This window comes from Fusarium mangiferae (genome assembly GCF_900044065.1).
Source record: "Fusarium mangiferae strain MRC7560 genome assembly, contig: FMAN_scaffold017, whole genome shotgun sequence".
Classification (NCBI taxonomy): Eukaryota; Fungi; Ascomycota; class Sordariomycetes; order Hypocreales; family Nectriaceae; genus Fusarium; species Fusarium mangiferae.
The window spans coordinates 621,167-644,819 of NW_024573937.1; the positions used below are offsets into that span (position 1 = coordinate 621,167).

Below are 23,653 nucleotides of genomic sequence, written 5' to 3' on the forward strand. Positions count from 1 at the left end.
TGTGCAGTGATTCCTGAGATGTCAGGTTTGCGATGCATCGATCCTGGCAGCCGCTAGCTTGATTTGGACGCACCACAACATGACGCGTTATGCGCGTCGCGAGAACTACCCTATGCCCGCATCAACTCCCCCGTAGTGATCAGGTATTTCTCCATCCTTCGCTTGCCAAGTTACGGGGAAATTCCATTGTAACATCCGCTTTGACTCTTCGCAGCGACAATCATCCCGCACGCATAACCACGCCAAGTAATAATGCTTATACAGCAACGGTGATATGTCCTTTGCTGACCACTTTTCATCACAAAAAACACTGGGGAGAAGTGGTGATCAGAAAGGCCAAGATATCCACGGATGACCCAATCTGTATAACCGATGAGGGTCCTGTAGCGAACTTGTGATGACAATCGCTCTGGGCATTGCTGGGATGAGACATGAGATCAGCGTGCTTATTGTTGAGTTAATTTTACTTTATTTGTGCTATGAGCGGTATTTGATCTTTTGTCTTGTTGTGATTCGATCCTGGAATCTTTTGTGACATGCACAGTCTTAGATTCAGCTCCTTGCAGATACACTGTGAACTCTACAGATTCAACGATCGCCACGGCACTTTCACAAATTTAAGCCATAGAGAATCAGTAAAACTTAAAAATCTTCTAGAAGTTTTCTTTCCTTCGAGATAGGCAGTGGCGATAGCCTCACGAGGCGATTCTACATCTTGAACAACAATAATCCGCGACCTACCCGATACCATTTTCGCCACGAGTGACGGAATAGCCGCCCAAACAAATTTATGACGTTGCCGCGAGAACATTTAGCGCAGAAATCTTATCCGGAAGGCTTACCCACTAAAACCCCACACACCTCGGCACTATTCCCCAATTATTCTCGGCGCGGGTTGAGAAATCACGACAGCACAAAACTTGGAGAAAAGGGGGGACTCTACTTTTGCGGTGGGTGATATGATCTTACTCCGTATGGAGTATGTATGCTTATGGTTATTCTCGGGTTGTTTTTTCTGGAGTTTTGAGACGACGATACTCCGCAAGATCTGACTCCGTGCTCATTTCGGTTATGTTGCTTCTGTCGACGTGCCGATCACATCTTGACGATCCGTTAGTGATGGCCAACTCTATCTGTCAACAGAAACAATCTTTCCTCAAAACATATTAATGCGGTGTAAGAAGCGTCACATTAAAAATCGTCATTTCTCCAACTCGTATGAGGGATTGATCTAGTCATGTAATGGCACACACACGTACAGGGATAAAGAGCCGAGGGATGGAGCATCTTGATCCAAGGGTCCTTGTCTCTTTTAGGAAATTGTGAAGATCACCAACGCCTATGACGTATCTATTCCGCCAACGTCATTTTACCCATATTTAAAAATTTTCAAATCAACATTATCCTCTATCTATCTACCACCGCCGATAACTCTCACTCTTTTCTGTTAGTAGACCCAGTGTTTCCTTTCCCTTTTTACGTCAGCGGGGCCGCTCCCGCCAAGTGACGTTATTCACGATGATTAGCTACTGTCTAAAAATCTCTTTCGGCTGGAGGCGACCCCTTCACATGTGGTTTATCTAAGGTTATCGGTTCAAGGGACCAGAATTTCTCCTCATCGTACTCCAAGTTTCTGCACCGTGCCAAGTTTTTGGGCCCGAGTCATTCTCGGCTTATCAAGTTGCATTCTTAATTCGTCTCCACTGTATGCTGTGACAATGAACTGAAAAAAAACATTGGAGAACTGTGGGCTTCCTTTTCGTGAAGTGATCCACGTAGACTCCAGAGTTTACTTGGCGCTGGTGTTGCTGATTGTCCTTATAAAGGATTGCGAATCTCCCGGACTTGGATCGAGTCTGAACTGTTATCCAAACATCAAAGAGCTGGTCTTAAGAAATCAGTCATCATGGTTCACGTCGATAACGAGCATGGTGTGCCGCACTACTGGGGCAAGACCGGTAAGGGTCTTCAAAAACTCATCACTATAGTCGCTACCACAGACTTTCTTCTCTTCGGTTATGGTATGTTCCACCAGGTATCTGTGCGTTTGAGCAATCACTAACGGCTGCGTTTCATGTAGACCAAGGTGTCATGTCCGGTATCATTTCAGCTCCCGCTTTCACAGACGATTTCCCCCAGGTTCTTGACGAGACTTACGAAGGCTTCGTCGTCTCCATCTACGCTGTCGGTTGCTTCCTCGGTGCTCTCTTCATCCTCAACTTTGGTGACCGTCTCGGTCGTCGCAAGTCCATCTTCCTTGGTGCTATTGTTATGATCATCGGTGTCATCATCCAGATCTCTGCTGTTCCTCCTAGCGGTGGTGCTACAGCGCAATTCATTATTGGACGATGCATCACCGGTATTGGAAACGGAAGTAAGTTACCACGCCATTCTCAGAATTGAGTGCATTTATGCTAACGTCTCAGTCAACACATCGACTATCCCTACCTACCAGGCCGAGTGCAGTGAGTCTCACAACCGAGGCAAGCTCATCTGCATTGAGGGCGGTAACGTCGCCATCGGAACGTTGATCGCCTACTGGATCGACTATGGCTGTACTTATGGTCCCGCTCCCTTCGTCTGGCGATTCCCTATCGCTTTCCAGGTCGTCTTCGCTTCCATTGTCCTCGTTATGATGATGAAGCTTCCCGAGTCGCCTCGCTGGCTCCTCACCCATGGTCGTCGCGAAGAAGCATCAACGATTCTAGCAGGTCTAAACGGCCAGCCTCGTGACTCCCACGATGTCACCACTCAGATGGCCACCATTGAGAAGGCCATCGCTGCTGCCGGACACAAGGGCGGCAAGACTCCCTTCTCTGCTCTCTTCACTGGCGGCAAGACCCAGCACTTCCGACGTCTCATTCTTGGTGCATCTTCTCAGATGATGCAGCAGCTCTCCGGTTGCAATGCTGTCATCTACTACTTCCCCATTCTCTTCCAGAAGTCCATCGGTACCGATCACAACCTCGCTCTCCTCCTCGGCGGTGTCAACATGATCATTTACTCCATCTTCGCTACAACCTCTTGGTTCGCTGTTGAGCGTGTCGGTCGTCGCAAGCTTTTCCTCATTGGAACAGTCGGCCAGTGCTTGTCCATGATCCTCTCCTTCGGCGCTCTCATCCCCGGTACTGCCTCTGCATCCAAGGGTGCTGCCGTCGGTCTCTTCACTTACATCGCGTTCTTCGGTGCCACTTGGCTGCCCCTCCCCTGGCTCTACCCCGCTGAGATCAACCCTCTCAAGACCCGCGCGAAGGCTAACGCCACCTCCACCGTCTCCAACTGGCTCTGGAACTTCTTCATCGTCATGATCACCCCCGTCATGATTCATGGCACTGGCACCAACGGCTGGGGAACTTATGCTTTCTTCGCTGCCATGAACGCTATCTTCTTCCCCATCATTTACTTCTTCTACCCCGAGACGTCTGGTCGCTCTCTCGAGGAGATTGATCTGATCTTCGCCAAGGGCTACACTGAGAAGAAGAGCTACGTCACTGCCGCTAAGGAGCTTCCTCCTATGGAGGATCACGAGGTTCATGAGAAGGCTCGTGAGTATGGCTTCGGCAGTGACGATGACATCAAGGTGTCTCACTCCGAGTCTGAGCGCGAGAACGGAGTCATGACCGACTCTGCTGTCTAAGGTCGAACTGGCATTCGACATTCTGTTCTAGCTTGCTGGAACCAAATCTTTTGCTTATTATCATGATTTGACGCATCTATAGAAGCTACGATTGTAGCTATGACCTTTTAGATACTCCCATGACTCTAGTAGTCTAGCATGAATACACCTTATAGAAATTACCACCGTTTGAAGTTTGTGACTGTTAACCTGAGACATAACTGTGTATTGCATCAGTGCAAACTCGCCAATAGCTAGGCCATTGCATCACGGTCAGTTTGTGCAGATCATCGGAAACTTACGCGTTGTGTGAGCGCCTAATGCTGCAGTATGCAGTGACCGGACCAAAATTCGGTGAAATAGCCCATTGGCTGGTCGGAGACTTTCATCATCCAGCAGGGTCCTGGTGGAGCTTCGGTGTCGATCTACAAGATAAGACTCCCTCGAGATTAGCAAACAAACATAAGGCAGGATCTTAATGGCGTATGAGGGATATTTATTAGCAGATAGGTGAACCATAATGATTATCGTTTCTCTGCTACCTAGACATCTATCCAGCGAGCCATCCATGTCTGCGTAACCTGCTTCGCCTCATCAACGAGTCCCAAGTCCAACAACAGCTGAACACTGCCTCTAACCGCACTCTCAAGCGCACTGAAAATCCAAGTATGCGTAAAAGTGGCTGCCTCTCCAATGAAAACAGTATTGAACTCCGTCTGGTAAAACGCAGGGAGATATAAATGCTGCTGCGCAAAGATCTGCATCGTAAAAGCACCAGCATGATGCTCATCCTTTTCCCAACAATGACGTTTGTATGTACCCACCCAGTTTTCTTCTACTACATCGCCGTGGAGTTCGATAAGGGCATTTTTTATGTAGGCTAGATGTTCCTCCTCGGACATGGCGCACGCGACTGTTGCCTCGTAGTCGGAGAGATAAGATGCCATCATCGTCCCGGGGCCTGTTGAGTTGATATGCCATGAAGGATAACACACCTGGCCTAGCTGAGGGCTGGTGATACGAGTACAGCCGCCAAAGATAGGGCGATCAAGACGTTCCCAGAAGCGCGTCTTGAACTGAACAGCAACCTTGCAAGCGTTGGCAAACAAGGTCCTATCGATTGCGCGCTTGAGAAGACTTGAGTATCGCGGCATCTTCCAAAACTTCATCAAGTTGAGCGGCACGCTGTTGAGAACATAGTCAAAGTTGTCTACATTATTCGGCGTGCTGAATGGCTCGGAGCCAGTGGGCTTCCAAGACACAGATAGAGTTTTATTCTCGTTGTAGTGCAGACCGTTGACTTTGGCGTTGTACTGAACTCTGTCTTTGATGTGCGGCTCAAATGCAGCAGGTAATCGGCTCAGCCCACCTTTGATGGTGACCCATTTACTAGCGAGGAAGTAAATGGTTTCGTATTCCCACATAGGCCAGTAAATATGTGAGGGCGTGACTTCATCTGTTGTGTTGAGGTCTGTCTTGATCACATCTCGAAGGTAAGAGACTTCAGAATAATCGAATGCTCCATCCTCTTTGGCTTGCTTATACGCTTTGAAGATATTGGTCGCGGACATACGAATGCGCTCGGGAGTAAGGCCTTTGAAGTCATCCAAAGCCTCGATAGCTTCCTCAGCGGCTGTCGCATTATGGTACACAGCTGGGTTTTTGTATGCTGGGTCACTCGCCACTTCAGCCTTGGTAGGCCATGAACCATCTGGGCGCCTGAAAGGCGTATCGACAGGCGTGTTTGGAGAACTTTGGATCCAGTCCCAGAACTCAACTTGAAGTGACTTGTTGCCTGCGTTCATTCCGTTGAGAACGTCAGCTAGCTGAAAGATCATTCGTTGATCCATGAAAGGAAATGTCTCGTTTGTCTCTGAGTCGGTGAGCTCGTACGGAAACCTCATAGGCCCAAGTTCATGGTATTGGCCGTCTTCTGGTGCGGTACCATTCAAGTAAACGGTTCTAACACGACCACCAATTCGTTCAGAAGACTCGAGAATCTTCCAGTTATGGATTCCGACAGAGTCAAGAATGAGCTTGGGGATGAACCGTTAGCTTCGTATTCGGGGTGAGGGCGCATCACTTACTGAGGATAAAAGGCCAGACATGCCACCGCCCAAAATACCAAACGTCTTGTTCTTTGTAGCGGCAACAAAAACATCATCAGGCTGCTTCTGTTTGAGGTATGCAACGCCATCGAACCACAGACTGTCGTCACCGGCAACATCTGCAAACGATTTCTTCTTCGCGCTTCGACGTGCAAAACGCTTGACGACGTCGAGTTTCTCAGACTGGCCGACAAGTTCCCCGTCCAAGAAAGCACTGAGACAACCACCAGAGATATCGTCGGATGTCAGCCAGACAAATCGCGTTGGCCGCTTGTTCTGGTGATCGAGATGGCGCTTCGCCAGAGGATGCTGCCCAACATGCGTCGACCCGATATGATGCATAGACTCCGAGACAGTGGTCTCATCACCGCATGCGCCATAACTCAAAGTCAAGTGCCCGTCGACATCACCGCTGTATTCCACCACAACATTTTGTGCACTGCCGCGGCTGACTTTAGAGGGAGATATGAACTTTACAGAAGGGGAGTTGAGGGGTACTGCCTCGGCAAGTGAGCCCAGGCTACTCGCTAGGGGCCATAGAAAAGCAGAACTTCTCATTTTGAACGTAGAAAGAGGGGGATTTGCCAAATGGCGGTAACCACCAATGTTACGGGGACATGGCTATAGTTAAATGGCTTCACAGCTGCCATTCTTGTCTTAGGACCCGGATCCATTAATTGAGCCCGACTCCCTGTCGGTATAATTCTTACCGACCATGCTTGGTAATACTGCAAAGAAATGCCTCGCGATGCTATCGTGACTGACTCACTGCCAAGCAACGGCTTAACTGCATTTATACTATTTCTCTGGATAAACGTTAATTAGAGTTGAAAGAATAAACAAGCTTATTGTTTAGCGCAATGCATGCCATGCGTCGTCTTGAGATAAGAGATTCGCCGTTGAGATGGGTAGCTCAAATAAGTAAGGATATTCCCGAACTCGGCCGCTTATCAGTTTTGCGGACTACTCCGATTCGTTTGAGAAGTGCCAGAGGCAGGGGTACCGTGACGATAACGGCTTTGTCTCCCAGTTTCGGAGCAGCAACCTTGATGGTTCCCAAGGGTAGAATCCTAGTCGATGGTAATAAAAATTTGACTAGTACAAGGACTTGCGGGCTAGACTGCCGAGTACAATGCAACAACCGATTGGAACCTGTCATATTAAGCTCTATAGGTATAGTTCAAAACTCAATCATCACTCACAATACCAATGGAAGATACACCTTACTTAAATCATACCTTCACGCCCTTTTTTGACATACTGGCATCTCCACTGGACATACCAGTCTCCGCTTTGGTCGCATCCTCGCCCTCAGTTGTCCCTCGAAGCACATTGGGAGCATACGGCTGCTTCCAGTCGTCACGACGCTCAGGGACAATAAATACGTTGAACCACCTAGGAAACGCGAAAACACTCATACACCAAACAAGCAAAACAAGCAACAGATGCGCGACGATGAAGCCAAGGATATACAGAGGGTCGTTCTTGACTTCCTCGAAGCTGGGGTAGGCCAAGCTGAATATGATAGCCAGGATCGGTCCCGACACGTATCGTAGCATTGGTGCCCAGAGGAATGGGAGAGACCAGTTTTTACCATTGCCGATGACTGAGTTGAGATCGTATCTTAGCTGGTTGCCCTAGAGTGCGCACACATATTAATTGGTTTCTTAAAAATCGACTAGGCAAACCCACCGAGTAAAAGTCAAGACACTGATCGCTATCGACTACCTGATGTGAGTATATAAAAACTACGACAAATTAGTGGCATGCTTGTAGTATGGAGTGCAGTCGGCTTCAATCCAGAGATTGAACGTAATGCCAGGTCCATATTAGTCTAAAAAGCACAATGCATGAAATATGAGTGATGAAAGCACTTCAAGGGTGCTGAATGCTGTAAAGATATCACACGATCGAGAACTTGCATAAGACTCCTCGACCTTATTGGTTAAATCATCGATTTTCAACCCCCCAGCATTGCGGCTGAACTAGGCTTACTCTGTCTCAGCCTCACCAGGCATATCCCACGCGTAAGCACGACAATAAAGAAACATCGCGTTGCTACATCAGAGCGCACATAACTGTTTAACTTGTTTGACGTCTTTGGCTGCGGAAGAAAGATATCATGGAGCCAGTCGGACTCGCAGTTGGCCTTGTCGGCCTCTTCAGCACTTGCATGGATGTTATGCAGCGGGTTGACTCATACAGAACCGCTGACCGCGACTCGCGACAGCTCGACGCCCAGCTCAATGCGACCATGCATCTCTTGGAGCGATGGGGTGACGGTGTCGGCATCAGTAAGGGCGAGCTCTCGGACAATCATCACCCAGATCTTGATGACCCGCGCACGTATGCAGTGGTCCAGGGTCTGCTGAATAGTATCAAGGATTTCTCCACGACGTCGAATGAACCCCCAAGCCCCAAGGCCCTTCAGAAGGCTCCGTCGTTTCCAGTATCGGGAGACTTATCTTCGCATGGCCCTAAGATCTCTAGGTGGCAGAAGACAGCATGGGCGCTTCGCGGAAAGCTGAAGCATACAGGCCATGTCCAAGCACTTGCGGGCCTCGTGTCAGATCTCTATAACGTTGTTTCCCCCGATACTACCGGATCAAGCGCCTTAACACGAGCTCCGAGCTTCAAGGATCTATCGATAAGCGCAGGCGAGCCACCATATGCTGTTGAGATTCGTGAGCTACTTGGGAAGATTGAGGAAGAAATGGAAGGTAAGTGCTTTATTGATTATAAGATCCCTGGTGAGGCTAACGTCTACAGCTGATAGGATACGGGATTTGCATTTATGGCTCGGGGCTCCGCCGCCAAATGATGTGTTCAGCGACTCAAACGACAGGCGTGTTGAAGAAACATGCGAATGGATTCTCCGTCGTGAGGAGTTCCTAGAGTGGCAGAAGCCTTCTTCCTCGTCCAAATTACTCTGGATCAAAGGCCCAGCTGGGTTTGGGAAAACGGTCCTTTGCGCCAGAATTGTTCAAGAGCTTGAAAGAACAGCACAAGAGTCCGTTGCGTACTTCTTCTTATCGTCAAGATATGATGGACGTGACGATCCTTTCTCAGCCATCCGAGCATGGCTAACGATGTTGATACAACGCAGCTCACTGGCTCGAGATATCGTGACAAAGGCCCGGTTATCGCAGCACGAGCCACTGGCGAACCTGACAACCATACTACAAGTTTTCCGCGAAGTTGTCGTCGGAGCTCCAGGCTGCATTCTTGTTCTGGACGGATTGGATGAATGCACTGGGATGGCCAATACAGACGCAAAGTCCGTCCCTCATTTTCTTGAGGAGTTGCAAACAACTATCACCAATACTACGGCCAAGATACTCATCTCAAGCCGTGGCGACCCTGTCATACAGCAAGGCATTTCTGGTTTCCCTGGACACAGCGAGTATACCATCATTCCAGACGATGTTGGGCCAGACCTAATGGCATACTCATCTGAACTTGTCAAAGCAAAGTTACCAAACAAGGATGAACCAACGAGAGCCTCTATTGCACAAAAAATGAAAGAGAGAAGCGAGGGTCAGTTCCAGTGGGTCAAGCTTCAGGAAGGGTCTCTGAGAAAGGGACGGAGCAGAAAGCAACTTGAACGAGAGATTGATGAGACTCCGTCTGGTCTTGATAGTCTCTACGACCGAGAATGGAACAGGATCAACTCAATGGGGGACTCGGATAAAAATAGAGCTCTTTCATTGCTGCGATGGACCGCGTTCGCATTGAGACCGTTGACAGTGTACGAGATTACGGAAGCCGTCCTCATAACAAATGACATAGATGAGTTGCCTTTGGAAGAGATGCCAGATTGTTTCGACCGGGATTATGTTGACAGTATGATCCTGGAGCTTTGCGGATCACTGATTGAAGTCCGGCGTGTTTCATCGTCTGAGAGTACCGAAAGCCCCAAACCTATCCATGAATCAGAAGAGGATTCTGTTGGTTTACAAGAAGTTCACTTATCACACTTCTCTGTCAAAGAATACCTCCTCCTCCTCAAGACCTTTCCCGGCACTAATACGTTGCTGTCAAATGAGAAACTCCGCGTCACCAACGAAGATTTCCACAATACTACTCTCGCAAATCATTGTCTTCGTTTCATTAGCTTCCGTGGAGCTTGGGAAATCTTAAAGACAAACAATGATGAAAGACCAGCAAAATACTTCATGTTCTACGCGGTACAGATTGGTCTTGAGCATTGCCAACGCGTGAAGAACATTGATCCGGAGTTACAACAGGCAATCATTTCTCTCCTCGATAGTCGAAACGAGAACTGGCACTTTGTGAAAGAGTTCATGGAGACCAAGATCCTCGGTGATGTACCGGTTCTTCAGGACTCCTCCATAAGCCCATTTATATTTGCAGTCCGGTTTCAACTCAGAGATGCTGTGGAGCACCTCATACGAGAAGGGGGTTTAGACATAAATGATCGATCATTTGCCAATGAGACTCCGTTGTGGCTTGCCTGCCTTACCAAGAATAAGGAAATTGTTGAACTACTGGTTGACAATGGCGCAGACATCAATGCAAGATGCGATGAAGGAGTATCGCTGCACATCAGTGTGGAGGATGGGAGCGACGAAATTACAGAACTTCTCATTTCGAGAGGTGCAGATGTCTCAGTCGTCGATGGTGACGGACGAACAGCACTCAACGTAGCTTCAATGATTGGCAATACCAAGGTAGCTCGGCAGCTTATTGACAGCGGAGCTGATGTATCACACGAAACAAGAGATGGCTTCACACCACTCTCGATGGCTTGTAGCAGAGGACATGTTGAATTGGCCAAGCTTCTTATTAAAAGCGGTGCGGATGTCAATCAAGTTCTGGCCAACGGGTACCGCCCGCTTTTTCAGGCCGTGTGGCACAACCAGTCAGAACTTGCCGAGTTACTGATAGACGAAGGTGCGGAACTACTCGATGGGTTTCAGCTCGACGGCCGGATGTTCTCATTACTTTCTGTGGCGGCTGGTAAGGGATATCTCAACACGGTGAAAACTCTGATAAGCAAGGGTGTCAACCCCATGGATGCCCGTCCATTGCTTCTAGCTGCCTCCTATGGTGGCTGTGGTGGATTCTCAGACTTTATCGACGAAAACCCCGGTTTCCCTCGCTCAGATTATCACCAGGTACTACAACTGCTTCTCCAAAGCGGCGCTGATGTGAACGCCAGTGACGAACTCGGTCATTCCCCACTCTATATGGCCTCTCACTATGGCTTTACAGATGCAGTGGAGACTCTGATCAAGAATGGCGCTTACATGGATATCAAATCAGCTTCTGGAGAGACGCCACTTCATTGTGGTTCAAGGCGAGGGCATTTCGCGGTAGCGCAGCTTCTTATGCAAAATGGAGCTGATATCGGCTCTAAAGACAATTGCGGTCGCACTCCTTTACATCATGCCTGCAGGTCAGGAAATCTTGAAGTTGTCAAACTTGTTATCGGTTCATCCCAAACGCAAACGTTTGGCGAGGCTGACCACTGGGGCTCGACGCCTTTATCCCTTGCAGCAAGGATTGGTAGCGTTGGTATCGTCAAGGCACTACTTGATACAGACACCGTAGAGGTAAATTCCAGTGGCAAGTTCAGCAGGACGACAAAGTGGTGGGCGACAAGCCGCAATCACGATGCAGTTGCGAGACTACTCAGTGGTGCAGGGAGTCATCCAGACCAGGGAACTGACGCACACGAGGGGGAGGCTGTCCAGGAACCGGGGCTAAGGCCGGAAATCTACTGCGATATATGCTGGCTAGATATCTCTGGTCAAACCCATTTACGCTGTGTAGTTTGCAATGGTGGGGATTTGAAGATGTGTACAGCTTGTTTGAGGCTTGGTGGGCATTGCTTTGACCAGACACACCCGACATCGTTGGTTCCAAGGGAATGTGTAAGAAAAGGCTAAGCAATACAACACGACTGTTCTACTGAATGATGTGTTTCGAGACGCATTGGTAAGTTGCCACAACAACACAAATTATACCAACTATACGCCCCAGTAGATGTGAGTCGATAAGCTACTTGTCACTTGTATCTACAAGGAATATGAGAATAAGATGTCTTAAGCTATTACATAAGAAATATAGAGTATTTCTAAACATCCTGGCAAGCAGGACTTCTCTTAGACTTCTCATGTTCTTCGACAAGGTTGACAGTTATTGATATGCGGCTTTTGTTGGTCCTTTACCTTGGATGCTGTGGAGACTTTGACATGCCATTCTTGTAGGAATGGAAGATTACTACAAGGCCGCAGGGATTAACAGGTCTAGAACTACTGACCCGTAGATTTACTTCCGTAATTGTGGGCTTGTAACTCGACTAGTCAAGGTGATTCATCTGTTTAATGGCGGCACAGTCGCGAAAGCCTTGTTGGTACCATGTCCATTGACCGAGAACTCATAGCATCCCTTTGAATGGCTGAATACTGGCTTCAATCATATCATTTCCATGGAACTAACAGCAGATAAACGGCCATTTCATGTACGTAATGGACTAACTCGTTTATGGCAGTTACTCTGATGGTTAGCATTGCTGTAGGCTTCATCAGTAATTTGGTCAAAGAGGCACGGTTGACTCATCAGGCGATAGTGACTTATATATAAGTAGTGGAGGGTAGATGTGTTCTTGCAAAATGTCACTACGACCTACCGAATACTCTTCAGCCTCACAGAACCTCAGATCGAACTTGCCATCAAACTATCAAGATGAAGCTGAGTACGGCTACAACTGTCTCTTGTAGTGAAGTGCCCAGACGCTGACTGATGTGCTATAGTTTCGTCCTTCTTGACCACCTTGGTCGCCGGTAACATGGTGAATGCCAAGTACACCGTCGAAATCCCTGATGATGCCGTCTGGGTCACCAACTGGGACGAGTTAAATGCTGCTCCTCGATTCGGAGGAATTCTCCTCCCCAAGTACGGCGGCTTTGTCATTGAAGTTGATGAGAAAATTGTCCTGGCTACAGATGAACGGATGAGCAAGGAGGTGCTTGACTTGCTCACAGATTTGGAGAAGAAAGACCCGCAGCCTGAGGGCGAGCAGACTACTTCTAACAAGCGAGATGTGGAAATTCGAGGTTATGGAAATAGATGTTCTCACCCTCCTTGCTTTGGTCCGGGGCTTTGCTCTCAGCACTCGCATTGTCATGTGTGCGCTGGGCTTACTGGCGCTGTTTTCAAGAGGGGCCGGTGCATTTGAACCTGACATCTGCGTGGTTGGAAGCTAAGGGGCGCGTCAGGACCTTGCGGCGTTATGGCTGCACAAAGAACCATTTTAGGACTATTTGACAGCAAATAGACAGATTCAGGATTTTGGCAAGGGAACTTTTGAGAGTTGCGCATGGCAAACAACATGTTACGTTATTAGATCGTGCCATTTTCTTCCTATTGTTGGTTAGTTGATTGTTGGTTGTTTCTATAACAGGGATTAGATGGCATTTATCACATGTCTACCTGAATGATGCAGTATGGCCCATATAATCAACAAGACCGACCCCGCTCGTTGCATCTAGAATCTCTTGCTCAAGGTCAAGACGGCTTTCACTTTTGACTTTTTCCCTTTCATCAAGTTTCCACAGACTATGTCTCAACTCAATACGGAGATTCACGAATCAGCCAATCCTGGAGCAACATGCCGCAGCAGCGAAGGGGGCATCGCCTACAAAGACCTCCCCCCAGAACAAAAAGAAATAAGCGACATTCTACGCAACATGGATCGCGATCCTGATCTGATGGGTCTAGCAGACCTCGGCAAAGACGGAGTTTTCCGCTTCCTCGACGCCGATCGAAACATTCATTACGCCGTCCCTCTCCGACCTGCACTTATCAAGGCCCTTATTGATCGTCTCCCCTATGACCCAGAAGTTGAGAATTTCTGGCGGGGAGTCGATGGGACGAAAGTGCCTGAAGAGCAGTGGTATAATCCGTCAGAGGGAATACTCCCTCCGCCATTGACGGAAGATGAGAGGAGGGAGGAGAAGGAGTTAATGGATAAGAATAAAGATAAAACTGATAGGATGCGGGAGGACCTAAAAAGTGGGATTCATCGGGAACGTCTTGTATTTATAGAATCGGACAATAAGCTTGAATAGATCTGGTGTCTCACCGATTTATCGTTCAATTGCGCTACTAGATGACTGCTAGGTGAGACAAGAAAATCCAGGACTTCATTACCAATGCCAAAAGGGCCACTTTATCTGTGCTTGTAATCGGCTCTTTGCGGACGGCATCAATTCCTAAGGATCCGGTCCTTTAAGGGGTTAACGATCGAGGGAATATAGTAAGTAAATAAGCAGAGGCTGGCAACGACAAGAGAACACTTTTAACGAGTTGCAAAGACATATTGAGAAGCCTGATTCCTTTCCCAGTGAAAATGGCAACATATGTAGTTATATTAGCATCCTTTCTATCTCTAGTCCGACATCTATGTATGTATCTTCTAATTAATCACATGGAGGCGTTCGTGTTATGTATAAAACTCCAAAAAGAACCCGCCGAGCAACCTCTCAACAAATAAAAAGTCTCTAACAAAGGAGAATACCGTAAAAGAGCTGTGTTAGTCAGACTAAAATGAAACATCAAATACATGATCAGTGTCGAGGCATTAAAGTGCATTAAGGTAGCGGAGCAAGACGTTTCATAGGATGGAAAATTCAGAAGTCCCAAAGTGTGCCGAAAGCGTGCATTCCCTCTGTATGCATCGCCAACTGTCAGTGAAACTCATCAGACGCTCAGAATAGGGTTGTACGAACCTTCACGGCATCCCTGCATCATTTCATCATTCCCCTTCATGTTGGACGTGATGAAAATGACCTCGGCTCCAAAATTGTTCCACGTATCTCTCAGGAGCTGCATTGTATCTGGTCGACCGCCACGTTCCTTGGTATCCCATAGTATCATTCGATCGGGTTCGATGTTATCGTGGATGAGTCGTGAAATCGTCGGCCCGAACGTGTTGAACTGGTCGGAGCCTATCCATATGAGGAACCTTTGGATGAATTGTAAGAAAAGTATCTTGTTAACCAGACACACGGGCATGCATACCAGTTTTTGCTTTGGATGCATGTTGACAGAGCGGCACCAATACCTGTGCCCGTACAGACGCGAATACCTCTTTTGAACATGGCAGAAGCATGTCCGATTCCGGCTATAAAGTGTCAGTACGTAGATAACACAAGTTACCTAGCAAGTAGTTCATACCGAACTTCAATTCTCGTGTCCAGATCTTTGTAGGTGGGTTCGCAACAAGGCTCTTGGTGAAATCGCCTTGGACACCGCAAACCATATAATGATAAGGAGAATGGCGTCCTTCGCTGATGATACCGAAAGCGTGATACTCCATCAAGGCGGAACGGCCAATGCGTCCAAGAAGCCCTTGCTGCATTCCCCTGTCAAACCGGAGGACGGCGACCTTAGAAGAGGGGATCTCTACCTCTACGGGCACCTGTCGAATTGTGACCCATGGGAGAGCGATCCTGAGCAATACAAGTATCAGTAGTTATTCTTTTTGGTAGGCTGGTAAACTGGAGTCTCTCACAAGATCGTCATGAAAATGGTAAACCAGATGTTTTCTGTAGTGATCAAGGACTGCGCATTTGAATTGTCTTTACCACTGTTGGTATCGTAGGAGTTGCTCAAAACGACAAAAGACCAGGTCGCCTATACCCCAGTCAATACGGTGAGCAGAAAAAACCGATGATGGATGACTTACTGCCAAGCCTAGCCAGCCGGCGAATCGGTGGTACCTCTCGAAGATATTGTGATGATTACTGAGGCAGGATTTTAGTACAATACGTTCGGCGGAACAGGCTTGGACTCACTTTCGGACCCACGGGATTGCGCTCAGCACGGATGTTACAATAAAGATAACGGTGACTATCCCAGTGATGAGCACAGCAGGCTCTCGGATACTGCGGTGACTGAGAATCTGGACGATGTAATACACCAGCCAACTCCAATATGTCAGTCTAGGTCAAGGAGGAACAGGAGAGCTTCTTACGCAGTACCGGATAGTGCACAGCCCGAATGCACTCCTCCAACATGCTGCAGAAACGAAGCTGCCATTAATTTCATTCTCAACGGTGCCCACTGTTCAATGTTAGCCTCTCCATCGACGTAGTTTAGTAATTACGTACACTTCTCAGTCCGTAGATAAAGGCCATATAGAGTATCCGGAAAAACAACTCGTTACGCATCAAGATAGCAAAGAGCAGGTTTCCCAGAACCATAGAGCCAAGATGGTCCTGCGCATATTGGAACTGGCCGACACTGGTAAGGATAATACCAACAAGGTTGAGAGTTACAACGAAAATGAACAACTGCTTATACGTATTGAACCAAAGTACGAAAAGGGTGCTTTTTCTGGGTTCTTGTTTCTTGGCAGGCGGCGGCGTGGTCTTTTGATTGGGGAGAATTGGCAATGAGGAGTCCGATTTGCCATAGTTGTGGAAAGACGAGGTCGATTGGGTGGCGGACGATATGTTACCGTCATGTGTTGGTGGGAAAGCTGCAAGGTGGCCATTCGTTTTCTCGGATGCGTAGACTTTACCCAGTGGTACAAGCGCCATTCCCGAGGTGTCGTGCTGGCCTTTCTCTGCGTCGTTGAACTCGCGGTTGAAGCTGCTCTCCGACGGAGTTTCGTGATAGGGGAAGCGGAAGCTCATGGTGATAGGAAGTGAGGTGAACTGAAGGTGAATTGGGGAGTGATCAGGACGAGCTAAAACCCAGATACAGATCTAAGACACTCTGATATCGATGATATTCCTTCCGATCTTGGGACGATTTGACCGGGATATATAATATATAACTATTTCTCTAACCCCTAAACCGAGACCGAGGCTACTACCTCACTGCCAACGAAGTAAAGTTTTATGCGTCATTCGTCTACGTGTAAGCCACAGACTGCGTGAAGTGGGTTATCTGATATACTATTTAAAGTTGACCACAGCCGAGAACCGAAGTCTATCGCGTGCCTTGTGCTCGTGTTTGGAGCAGGCTGGGGCTCTGGGCGCATACACACGCCGACAGGGGAGCAGAGCCGCCCCCACGGGGGATTTGAACGGCGGATAGACGGGGCCGATAGACCAGGGTGACGATCCCAAGGAGGCGGTCCATCGTCCGATGTCTTTATCCATCTCAGATACAGCGCTTATTATCGCCACATACAGCCATTTAAGCGAGAAAAAACATCATTCATACTTTGACAGCACGTATAAAGTGTTTGTTTCGTTGCATTTAATTTAATCTGCCGATGTGGGATGACGGGCTCCGAGGAGGGTAATTATACGATGTAGTATTTGAAGGTTGAAGTAAAACTTTAGAGCCCTATTGATATGATCCCGAACTCCGACAGCTCCACTGCTGCAAATGCCGGGCTGCTATTCCGTATCCAGGAACGAAATGGAGAACCCCACCCAACGTTAAATAATGGATACATAAGATTTGGATCCGCGTTTACAAAATGCAAATTTCATTAAAGACGAGAAGCAATAGGTCATTTATTGGGAAGCGGAGCTTAGAGGAACTCTATATAATAAATAAACTTATGGCTTTCAAGAGACAACAGTCAAAGGCAGCGTCTTTGTACGAAGTACGTGTGAGTTCAAGGTATATGTAACTGAAAATGATGCCATCCGAGAGTTACTACACCTGTTCCCATACAACACCGATGTCCTTAAAGTTAACTGCTAGCCGGAACGTTCTCTCTGTTTTTACACGTTTCATCCGGCGGCCCGTCAGAAGGGCAGAGGCCCCTGCTAGCCGGAACTCTATAGGTGCTGTCGTATTATACCCGGAAACGGCAGATATGTCTTGGGTCGTCAGGTACCGACGTATGCATGCAGATCAAACGCCGGCCCCGTTTATACCTTGTCGCTCAGCTTGAGATACTGATAACTGACCTTTGTATAGCTAGCCCTACGGTTGCTTCGTAAAGCATACCATTTGATACGTCGACGCAGGCCGTGGGACCCGAGGGACCATGCAGCTGAAACATACGTCATGAGTGTTTAGAGAAGAGTGTCGCAGCAGAAAAAATTAAGGCGGTCAGAGCGATGCTTTGACGAGGAGGGAGCTGCATGACTCCGCTGTTCCCGGGAATGTCGCTTGCAAATGCAGATAGGAGAAGTAGGCAGTAACTGCCCGGTTTCCGTGGTGTTCCGGGAGGCAGCCGGGGGTTGCAAAGAAGAGGCTCGTTCGGTGATATGCCGCTTCTGAGCTGTGAGCCATTCGGTACCCGCGCATCAAAACAACGTGTGCTAGAAGGCTCAGCATTTAACCTTCGAGATGCCATTCTCACATTTCCTTTAGGCGAGGGGCTACCGTTTTTGCAATGGAAGACATTGGTTGTGTGTATCTCCATTATTTCTCCGCTAACTTTCATCCGGACTCTGAAGTGGGCTTGCGTTAAGAATCAACGTGGATATCATCCTAGCGCCCGTCGAGTCCCAGTGGTACGGGTGCCAGGAACTGCCGTTGATCTGCACTATCGAACCTTGGCACCGCGTAAGTCTAACATTTCCTCGGATCTTTTATTCTCTACGGGGCTGAAGACGCATTCTCGCCTCCGCTTAGCAATTCAGTAATCTTTCCCAAGGCTTGCTCATCTCCTTGTTTTGTTTCAGCTAGCTCCTCGTCAATCCATCCTCGTGTATACCCGCCCCCGAAATCAATCAGCCAGGCATTGTCTTGCTCGTCGATGATGATATTGCCAGGCTTCGCATCTCCCCATACCAATCCATTCTGATGGAGGAGCTCTATAGATTGGCGGATCTGACAAGCCCATTTCTGTCGTTTCTCAGCTGTAGCAGCTGCAACGACATCGCTGAGACTGCGTCCAGGCACCCACTGCCGAAGGAAGCCCAGGATCTGCTGGGTGTCTTTGTGGTGGATATAGCCGAGAAGTTGAGGTACTTTTATTGCTTTTGGTGGGAAGACTTTGAGCATCTCACTAAGACATTTGAGCTCTCGCGCCTCGCTAGTACCAAAGAGCCCACCTCCTCTACCACGCGACTTGCAGAACATTTCCTGGCCTTGCACTTGAACCGCAGCCGTGATAGTGCTCGCACCATGTTCAAAGACCTCGGTCACGGAGATATCCTCGGGCGTTAAACGAGGTATATCAGGGTTGAGTTCTAAATCTTCGTCTATGCATTGGTCAAAGACAGAATCAATGCCGATAGTGGTATATGCTTCGCTGGAGTCGATAGTTTTGAGAGAGACACCGCTTGTAGGAGCAGGGGCCTCCAAACGGAAGTGGAAGGAAGGAGGAAATAGGTAATGATGTAGAGATTTGCTCAAAGCCTGTTCATCTTGCGAAGATATCAGCTGGTAGAAAAGAGGTCTCCCAGCGTCAAGAATCACAGCAAGGACCTCATCCACAAGCTCCTCATACTCGTCGTCGTCCTGACACACGGTAGCCTTCTGTATGACATCAATAAAATGGTCCTGTAGAGGGCGATCTTTGTGTTCTTGGGTGTCTTTTGAAGACGATCCGTTGCTAGGAAATATGGAGACCGAAATTAAACAGCCATTGAATCCAAATACCATATCTGCACCCTCTCCAGTACCACTATGAAGTTCGTAGACAGCGATGTCATCAACTGCCTGTGTTTCCACCATGCTGCCTATTTTCCGACTTCATGAGGTGGGATGTGTAGGTTATGTGGTTGTGAGGATGCTTGGGCGGGGTATAACTAGGCGTGAAGCATAGGATAAGCACGCATGGTGAAGGGAGTGATATTTCCAGTAAATTAGTCAGCGGGCTTACTACGGAAAAGCCATAGCCGACATTGCAAGCCAGCCATTCCGGTACAGCATTGATTGCAAACATGAGAGCAAACCTGTCATCGATCACATCGGACGTCAGCTCTTCCGATGCCAAGCAGCATGTACTGACCGGTGAGAGATTGCCAAGAGATAATCTCCAATAGCGCATCTTTCAGCTGCGCCATTTCCTGCCACTGAGACAATGTTAGACATGGAAATACCAACTTTGGGAAAAGGTGCATAAAGGATGTGGAGTTAGTTCCAGCTTTCGGTACGAGATCGCCATAGAAACAAGCCACTCCGATTGCCGTCCGAGGCAGCCGGGTCTACTAAGTTTGGGCAATAAACTCTAATAAACTGCCGACGCTGGGTTATAAAAGAACACGCGGCCGCAATTCCATAACATGAGGGTTCTTCCCTGGAACGATGAGCAATTGGTCTTTTCTGTCGAAGTTCTTTACTTTGCATTCAGTTTCGGAGATCTCTAATTTATCCCGGTCACAATGGTTTCTGAGAATACTGCAACTCTGCCCTCAAAAGGTCGGTGATTGCTTGAACGTATGGTCCTTTCCGTTTTATTGACTGACTATCATCCAGTCTGGGCAACCTTGGTAACGAATGATGATTATCTCAAGGGCGTGCTGACGCTCAACTATCGTCTGAGATGCGTCAAGTCAAAGTACCCGCTGCTGGTTCTATACACCAGCACATTATCTCAAGCCAGCGTCGAGTCTCTTAAGCGCCGGGGTATAGCAACCCTCCAAGTACCACGACTCGCTCCAACAACAGCAAAGGAATACATCGATGATCCACGATTCAACGAGTGCTGGACGAAGCTGATTGCCTTCTCACTCACAGACTACACACGAATAGTCCTGCTTGACTCGGATATGCTACCGCTTCAGAACATGGATGAGCTCATGGACCTTGATCTCGATTCCCCGTCATTAAGCGTATCTGGAGATACAGCGCGTAGCAAAAGAGTCTTTGCTGCTTGTCATGCATGTACCTGTAATCCTCTGCGAAAGCCGCACTATCCGCCGAACTGGAAACCTGAGAATTGCGCCCTGACAACCCAGCATACTTCACCGGAAACAGCACAAGCTACCGGAGCAGATAACTCAACGGGCCTGGGCAAGCTCAACAGCGGACTTCTAGTCATAAACCCATCGAAAGTCATTTTCGATCAGATCGTCGCAAAGATGGATGAGGCTGGTCTCGATTATCAATTCCCAGATCAGGACCTCTTGGCAGATCTCTTCAAAGGTCGTTGGGTAGCGTTACCATATATCTACAACGCCTTGAAGACGATGCGGGATCCAAGCGTTCACGGAGTTATATGGCGTGATGACAAGGTCAAGAACGTTCATTACATTCTCAGTCCCAAGCCATGGGATGAGCTAGGTCCTGATGGGACGTGGAAGGGAGATAAACCTATTCATAAGTGGTGGATTGATGCGTACAAGTCAATGCGTGCAGAGGAAAAGACACTCGGAATCTCGTAAATGCATGTCACTTCACCTGTCTGGGCGTTAGGTAGAGCTAATCGAGGTATAAAGATAAAGCTCTTGACAAATTAAAATTCCTGCCGTGATATCATTCACTTTCTATCGACTCAAGCTGACCTCTGAAAGCTTCAATAGCTTTGGTCATGCGCTCCAGACCCAGCTTCAGATAAGTCGCTTCATGAGCAAACACAATCCGGAACCAGCCGGGTACATCGCTTCCAAAATCAGCACCGAGAGCCAAGAAGATCTTGTGCTGTAGCAAGGTGTCTTGCAGACTCGACTCAAGAGTCCTCAGTGCTTCGCCAGGACCTCCCATCCCTTCTTCCTGTAAAGTGACGTCGATCTGAGCGCGCAAGGGCTGGAATAGATCTGCCCAGACGAACAATCCCGCATTGGATCCTTCTTTATAGGGAATCTTTCGACTCTTGAGAAACTCGGTTGTAAGCTTATAGTTCTCTGCTAATCGCAATCGATTGGTCTTAACGTAGTTCTCGATAAATGCATCGTCGGAAAGAACACGTGCGGTCGTGAGGTCAGCTAGAGATGAAGGGCCAGAGAAGTAAGAGTTTGCTTCGCAAGCTCTTAGAAACGCTTCATTTCGACTGATGAGGCAACCTATCCTGAGACCGCATGAACCAAAGTCCTATCAAGACGTCAGTGTCTCTTGACTCTTTGGCTACGCAGTGCTATACCCTATACCTTGCCCATTCCCCATAGGACATGTAGGAGGTCTCTATCAATCAGACCATCCGGGTTGATAGCCAAAGCTGATGTAAACTCCGTTGCACCAGGGGCTTCTGGGTTCTTCCAGACCGACAGAGCATATACCTCGTCACTGATGAGGTGTAGGTTATGCTTCTGGCAGAATTGCATATACGCTTTCAGAACCTCGGGGGTATAACATCGACCTGGCAGACGATTAGAAGAGAGTACAATAAGAATAAGTACATACTCACCTAAGGGGTTATGGGGGTTGCATAGCAAGAACACTCTGACCCGGATCCCTTGCTTTTCAGCTTCTTCCAAGGCTTTCTCATAATAGTTAACCGTCTCAATACTAAAGGGATCTACATCTCCAAACGAGACACCGACAATCTTGGCTCTATAAACGGTTAGATAGACTAAACTTGCTACAGCCAGGAAAGTCAGATGTTGACTCACTCAACTCTTTAGCCCAGATCGATAGGGAAGTTTCCATAGTGCGGTCGTGCAAGCAAAACGCCGTCACCTCTGTCGCAGAGCGCGAAGCCACTGAGCTCGATGGCCTGGCCTACACCAGATGTGACAATGACTTGATCTCTGGTGATGTCTTCAAATGGGCTAAAGTGGCGGTTGATGAATCTTGCGAGGGTATTTCGTAGACGATGAGAGCCTGTGAACCCATCACCGGCTGTTAGAGCATGACTATCAACACTGAACTATTGGTTGTCAGCATAACTGATGCTTCTGTCGCTGTCATTGAGCAAGTACATTCTGGGTGATGTGTCGAATCAGTTCTTTGTGCATCAATGTCTGCCAGGTATCAGTCTTGCATCATTAGTGTCACAATTGGCTATATACATTTTCAGCGACTCCGAGACTGATGTATCCGCCAGGGTTTGTTTCTGCGTGCCATAGGTCGTTGACTACATCCAGCATCGGCATCTTACTCGCCGGCGTCGCGAAAACCTCACCCCTCTTTGAGAGTGTTGCCTTTGACGATGCCATAATCGGTCAAGATACGAATACAGAGTAGCGCGGATATGAAATCAAGTGTAGAATTTCCAGCAATAAATCGCAAATCTCGTGCTAGATGATGCATAAAGCAGGTATTGTTTATTCATCGAGCATCTGTTTGAGGGCGATTAGGGCGCAATTCCGCCGAGTCCATGTTCTACAAAGGGCGCGGATGACATCACGAATAAGCAGCCAAGGCTTAAAAAGGATGACATCTGCAGGACTGAGATTTGACCTTTACTCAAAGAACTACATAAGTTATTATTGCCCGGAGAGGTGTGCTGCTCCTCTGGCATTGTAAGTGAATTGCTGGGTAAATAAAGTTAGCCTTGAAGTTCGCAACAGTGTAAGTTTCTCAATATCAAGACAGGGTTGCAAGTCTCGGCGAACTACACATGCGATCAGTAACATAATCTATCACTTTCCCAATCGTGTTTCTGCCCGATCTTGTGATACCTTTGATATCGGCATTCTGGTTTCAGTGCAAGAGGTTGCATGCCGATCATGTTTCAGAGCGACTCGTAGTCGGTCTAGTTCCGTTATCAAGAGCTCTTTGTCCGAGAAGCCCCTGTTGACATCACTCAGGCAACATCACGGCACCTAAAAGCTTGGCCCGGCAGTCATTGAACTCTTTCTACGCCACCAACCTCGTTAAAATGCCAAGAACCAGCTGAAACTATAGCGCACCCGTTATTGACTGCTAAGCCCAATATTTGGCGTTCGCCCAATATCGCAGCTTCGCTTCCCCTCACTCCAGTCCTCAAGTGCCGAAGCCCTGACCCTGTCTCCGACGCATTTAGCGCAAATGGTGCCATGTCGCTCACATTGGCGGAAGTTCCGGAGTATTTCTTGCCAACTTCCGAGACCGTCACCAGAAGGGCACGATGCTACCTTGATGCGTCTGATCGCCATCAGGGCACTGTTTCTTATTGGAC

The 23,653-nt window shown here is 48.1% G+C and overlaps 10 protein-coding genes across 10 annotated transcripts; 5 read left to right on the forward strand and 5 right to left on the reverse strand.

The window, feature by feature from the left end:
- Positions 1–1,906: 1,906 nt before the first annotated feature.
- FMAN_03774 (uncharacterized protein) lies at positions 1,907–3,637 on the forward strand (the record flags this gene model as incomplete). The annotated part of the gene is made up of 3 exons (XM_041824329.1): positions 1,907–2,021; positions 2,081–2,374; positions 2,427–3,637. The coding sequence occupies 3 exons, from the start codon at positions 1,907–1,909 to the stop codon at positions 3,635–3,637; spliced, it is 1,620 nt and encodes a 539-aa protein (XP_041689821.1).
- A 521-nt stretch (positions 3,638–4,158) lies between these two features.
- On the reverse strand, positions 4,159–6,282 carry FMAN_03773 (L-amino-acid oxidase; the record flags this gene model as incomplete). The annotated part of the gene is made up of 2 exons (XM_041824330.1): positions 4,159–5,652; positions 5,704–6,282. The coding sequence occupies 2 exons, from the start codon at positions 6,280–6,282 to the stop codon at positions 4,159–4,161; spliced, it is 2,073 nt and encodes a 690-aa protein (XP_041689822.1).
- Positions 6,283–6,956: 674 nt separating this feature from the next.
- FMAN_03772 (uncharacterized protein) lies at positions 6,957–7,283 on the reverse strand (the record flags this gene model as incomplete). The annotated part of the gene is made up of 1 exon (XM_041824331.1): positions 6,957–7,283. The coding sequence occupies one exon, from the start codon at positions 7,281–7,283 to the stop codon at positions 6,957–6,959; it is 327 nt and encodes a 108-aa protein (XP_041689823.1).
- A 563-nt stretch (positions 7,284–7,846) lies between these two features.
- FMAN_03771 (uncharacterized protein) lies at positions 7,847–11,520 on the forward strand (the record flags this gene model as incomplete). The annotated part of the gene is made up of 3 exons (XM_041824332.1): positions 7,847–8,444; positions 8,494–11,300; positions 11,488–11,520. 3 exons carry the CDS (start codon positions 7,847–7,849, stop codon positions 11,518–11,520), a joined length of 3,438 nt encoding a protein of 1,145 aa, XP_041689824.1.
- Positions 11,521–12,435: 915 nt separating this feature from the next.
- FMAN_03770 (uncharacterized protein) lies at positions 12,436–12,928 on the forward strand (the record flags this gene model as incomplete). The annotated part of the gene is made up of 2 exons (XM_041824334.1): positions 12,436–12,445; positions 12,504–12,928. 2 exons carry the CDS (start codon positions 12,436–12,438, stop codon positions 12,926–12,928), a joined length of 435 nt encoding a protein of 144 aa, XP_041689825.1.
- A 382-nt stretch (positions 12,929–13,310) lies between these two features.
- On the forward strand, positions 13,311–13,820 carry FMAN_03769 (uncharacterized protein; the record flags this gene model as incomplete). The annotated part of the gene is made up of 1 exon (XM_041824335.1): positions 13,311–13,820. One exon carries the CDS (start codon positions 13,311–13,313, stop codon positions 13,818–13,820), a length of 510 nt encoding a protein of 169 aa, XP_041689826.1.
- Positions 13,821–14,381: 561 nt separating this feature from the next.
- Positions 14,382–16,391, reverse strand: FMAN_03768 (uncharacterized protein; the record flags this gene model as incomplete). The annotated part of the gene is made up of 9 exons (XM_041824336.1): positions 14,382–14,419; positions 14,481–14,716; positions 14,773–14,875; positions 14,929–15,203; positions 15,266–15,387; positions 15,440–15,497; positions 15,549–15,680; positions 15,728–15,816; positions 15,864–16,391. The coding sequence occupies 9 exons, from the start codon at positions 16,389–16,391 to the stop codon at positions 14,382–14,384; spliced, it is 1,581 nt and encodes a 526-aa protein (XP_041689827.1).
- Positions 16,392–18,264: 1,873 nt separating this feature from the next.
- On the reverse strand, positions 18,265–19,347 carry FMAN_03767 (uncharacterized protein; the record flags this gene model as incomplete). The annotated part of the gene is made up of 1 exon (XM_041824337.1): positions 18,265–19,347. The coding sequence occupies one exon, from the start codon at positions 19,345–19,347 to the stop codon at positions 18,265–18,267; it is 1,083 nt and encodes a 360-aa protein (XP_041689828.1).
- Positions 19,348–19,997: 650 nt separating this feature from the next.
- Positions 19,998–20,999, forward strand: FMAN_03766 (uncharacterized protein; the record flags this gene model as incomplete). The annotated part of the gene is made up of 2 exons (XM_041824338.1): positions 19,998–20,034; positions 20,092–20,999. The coding sequence occupies 2 exons, from the start codon at positions 19,998–20,000 to the stop codon at positions 20,997–20,999; spliced, it is 945 nt and encodes a 314-aa protein (XP_041689829.1).
- Positions 21,000–21,090: 91 nt separating this feature from the next.
- Positions 21,091–22,709, reverse strand: FMAN_03765 (uncharacterized protein; the record flags this gene model as incomplete). The annotated part of the gene is made up of 6 exons (XM_041824339.1): positions 21,091–21,645; positions 21,702–21,910; positions 21,959–22,132; positions 22,231–22,420; positions 22,473–22,514; positions 22,563–22,709. The coding sequence occupies 6 exons, from the start codon at positions 22,707–22,709 to the stop codon at positions 21,091–21,093; spliced, it is 1,317 nt and encodes a 438-aa protein (XP_041689830.1).
- Between the last annotated feature and the right edge of the window lie 944 nt (positions 22,710–23,653).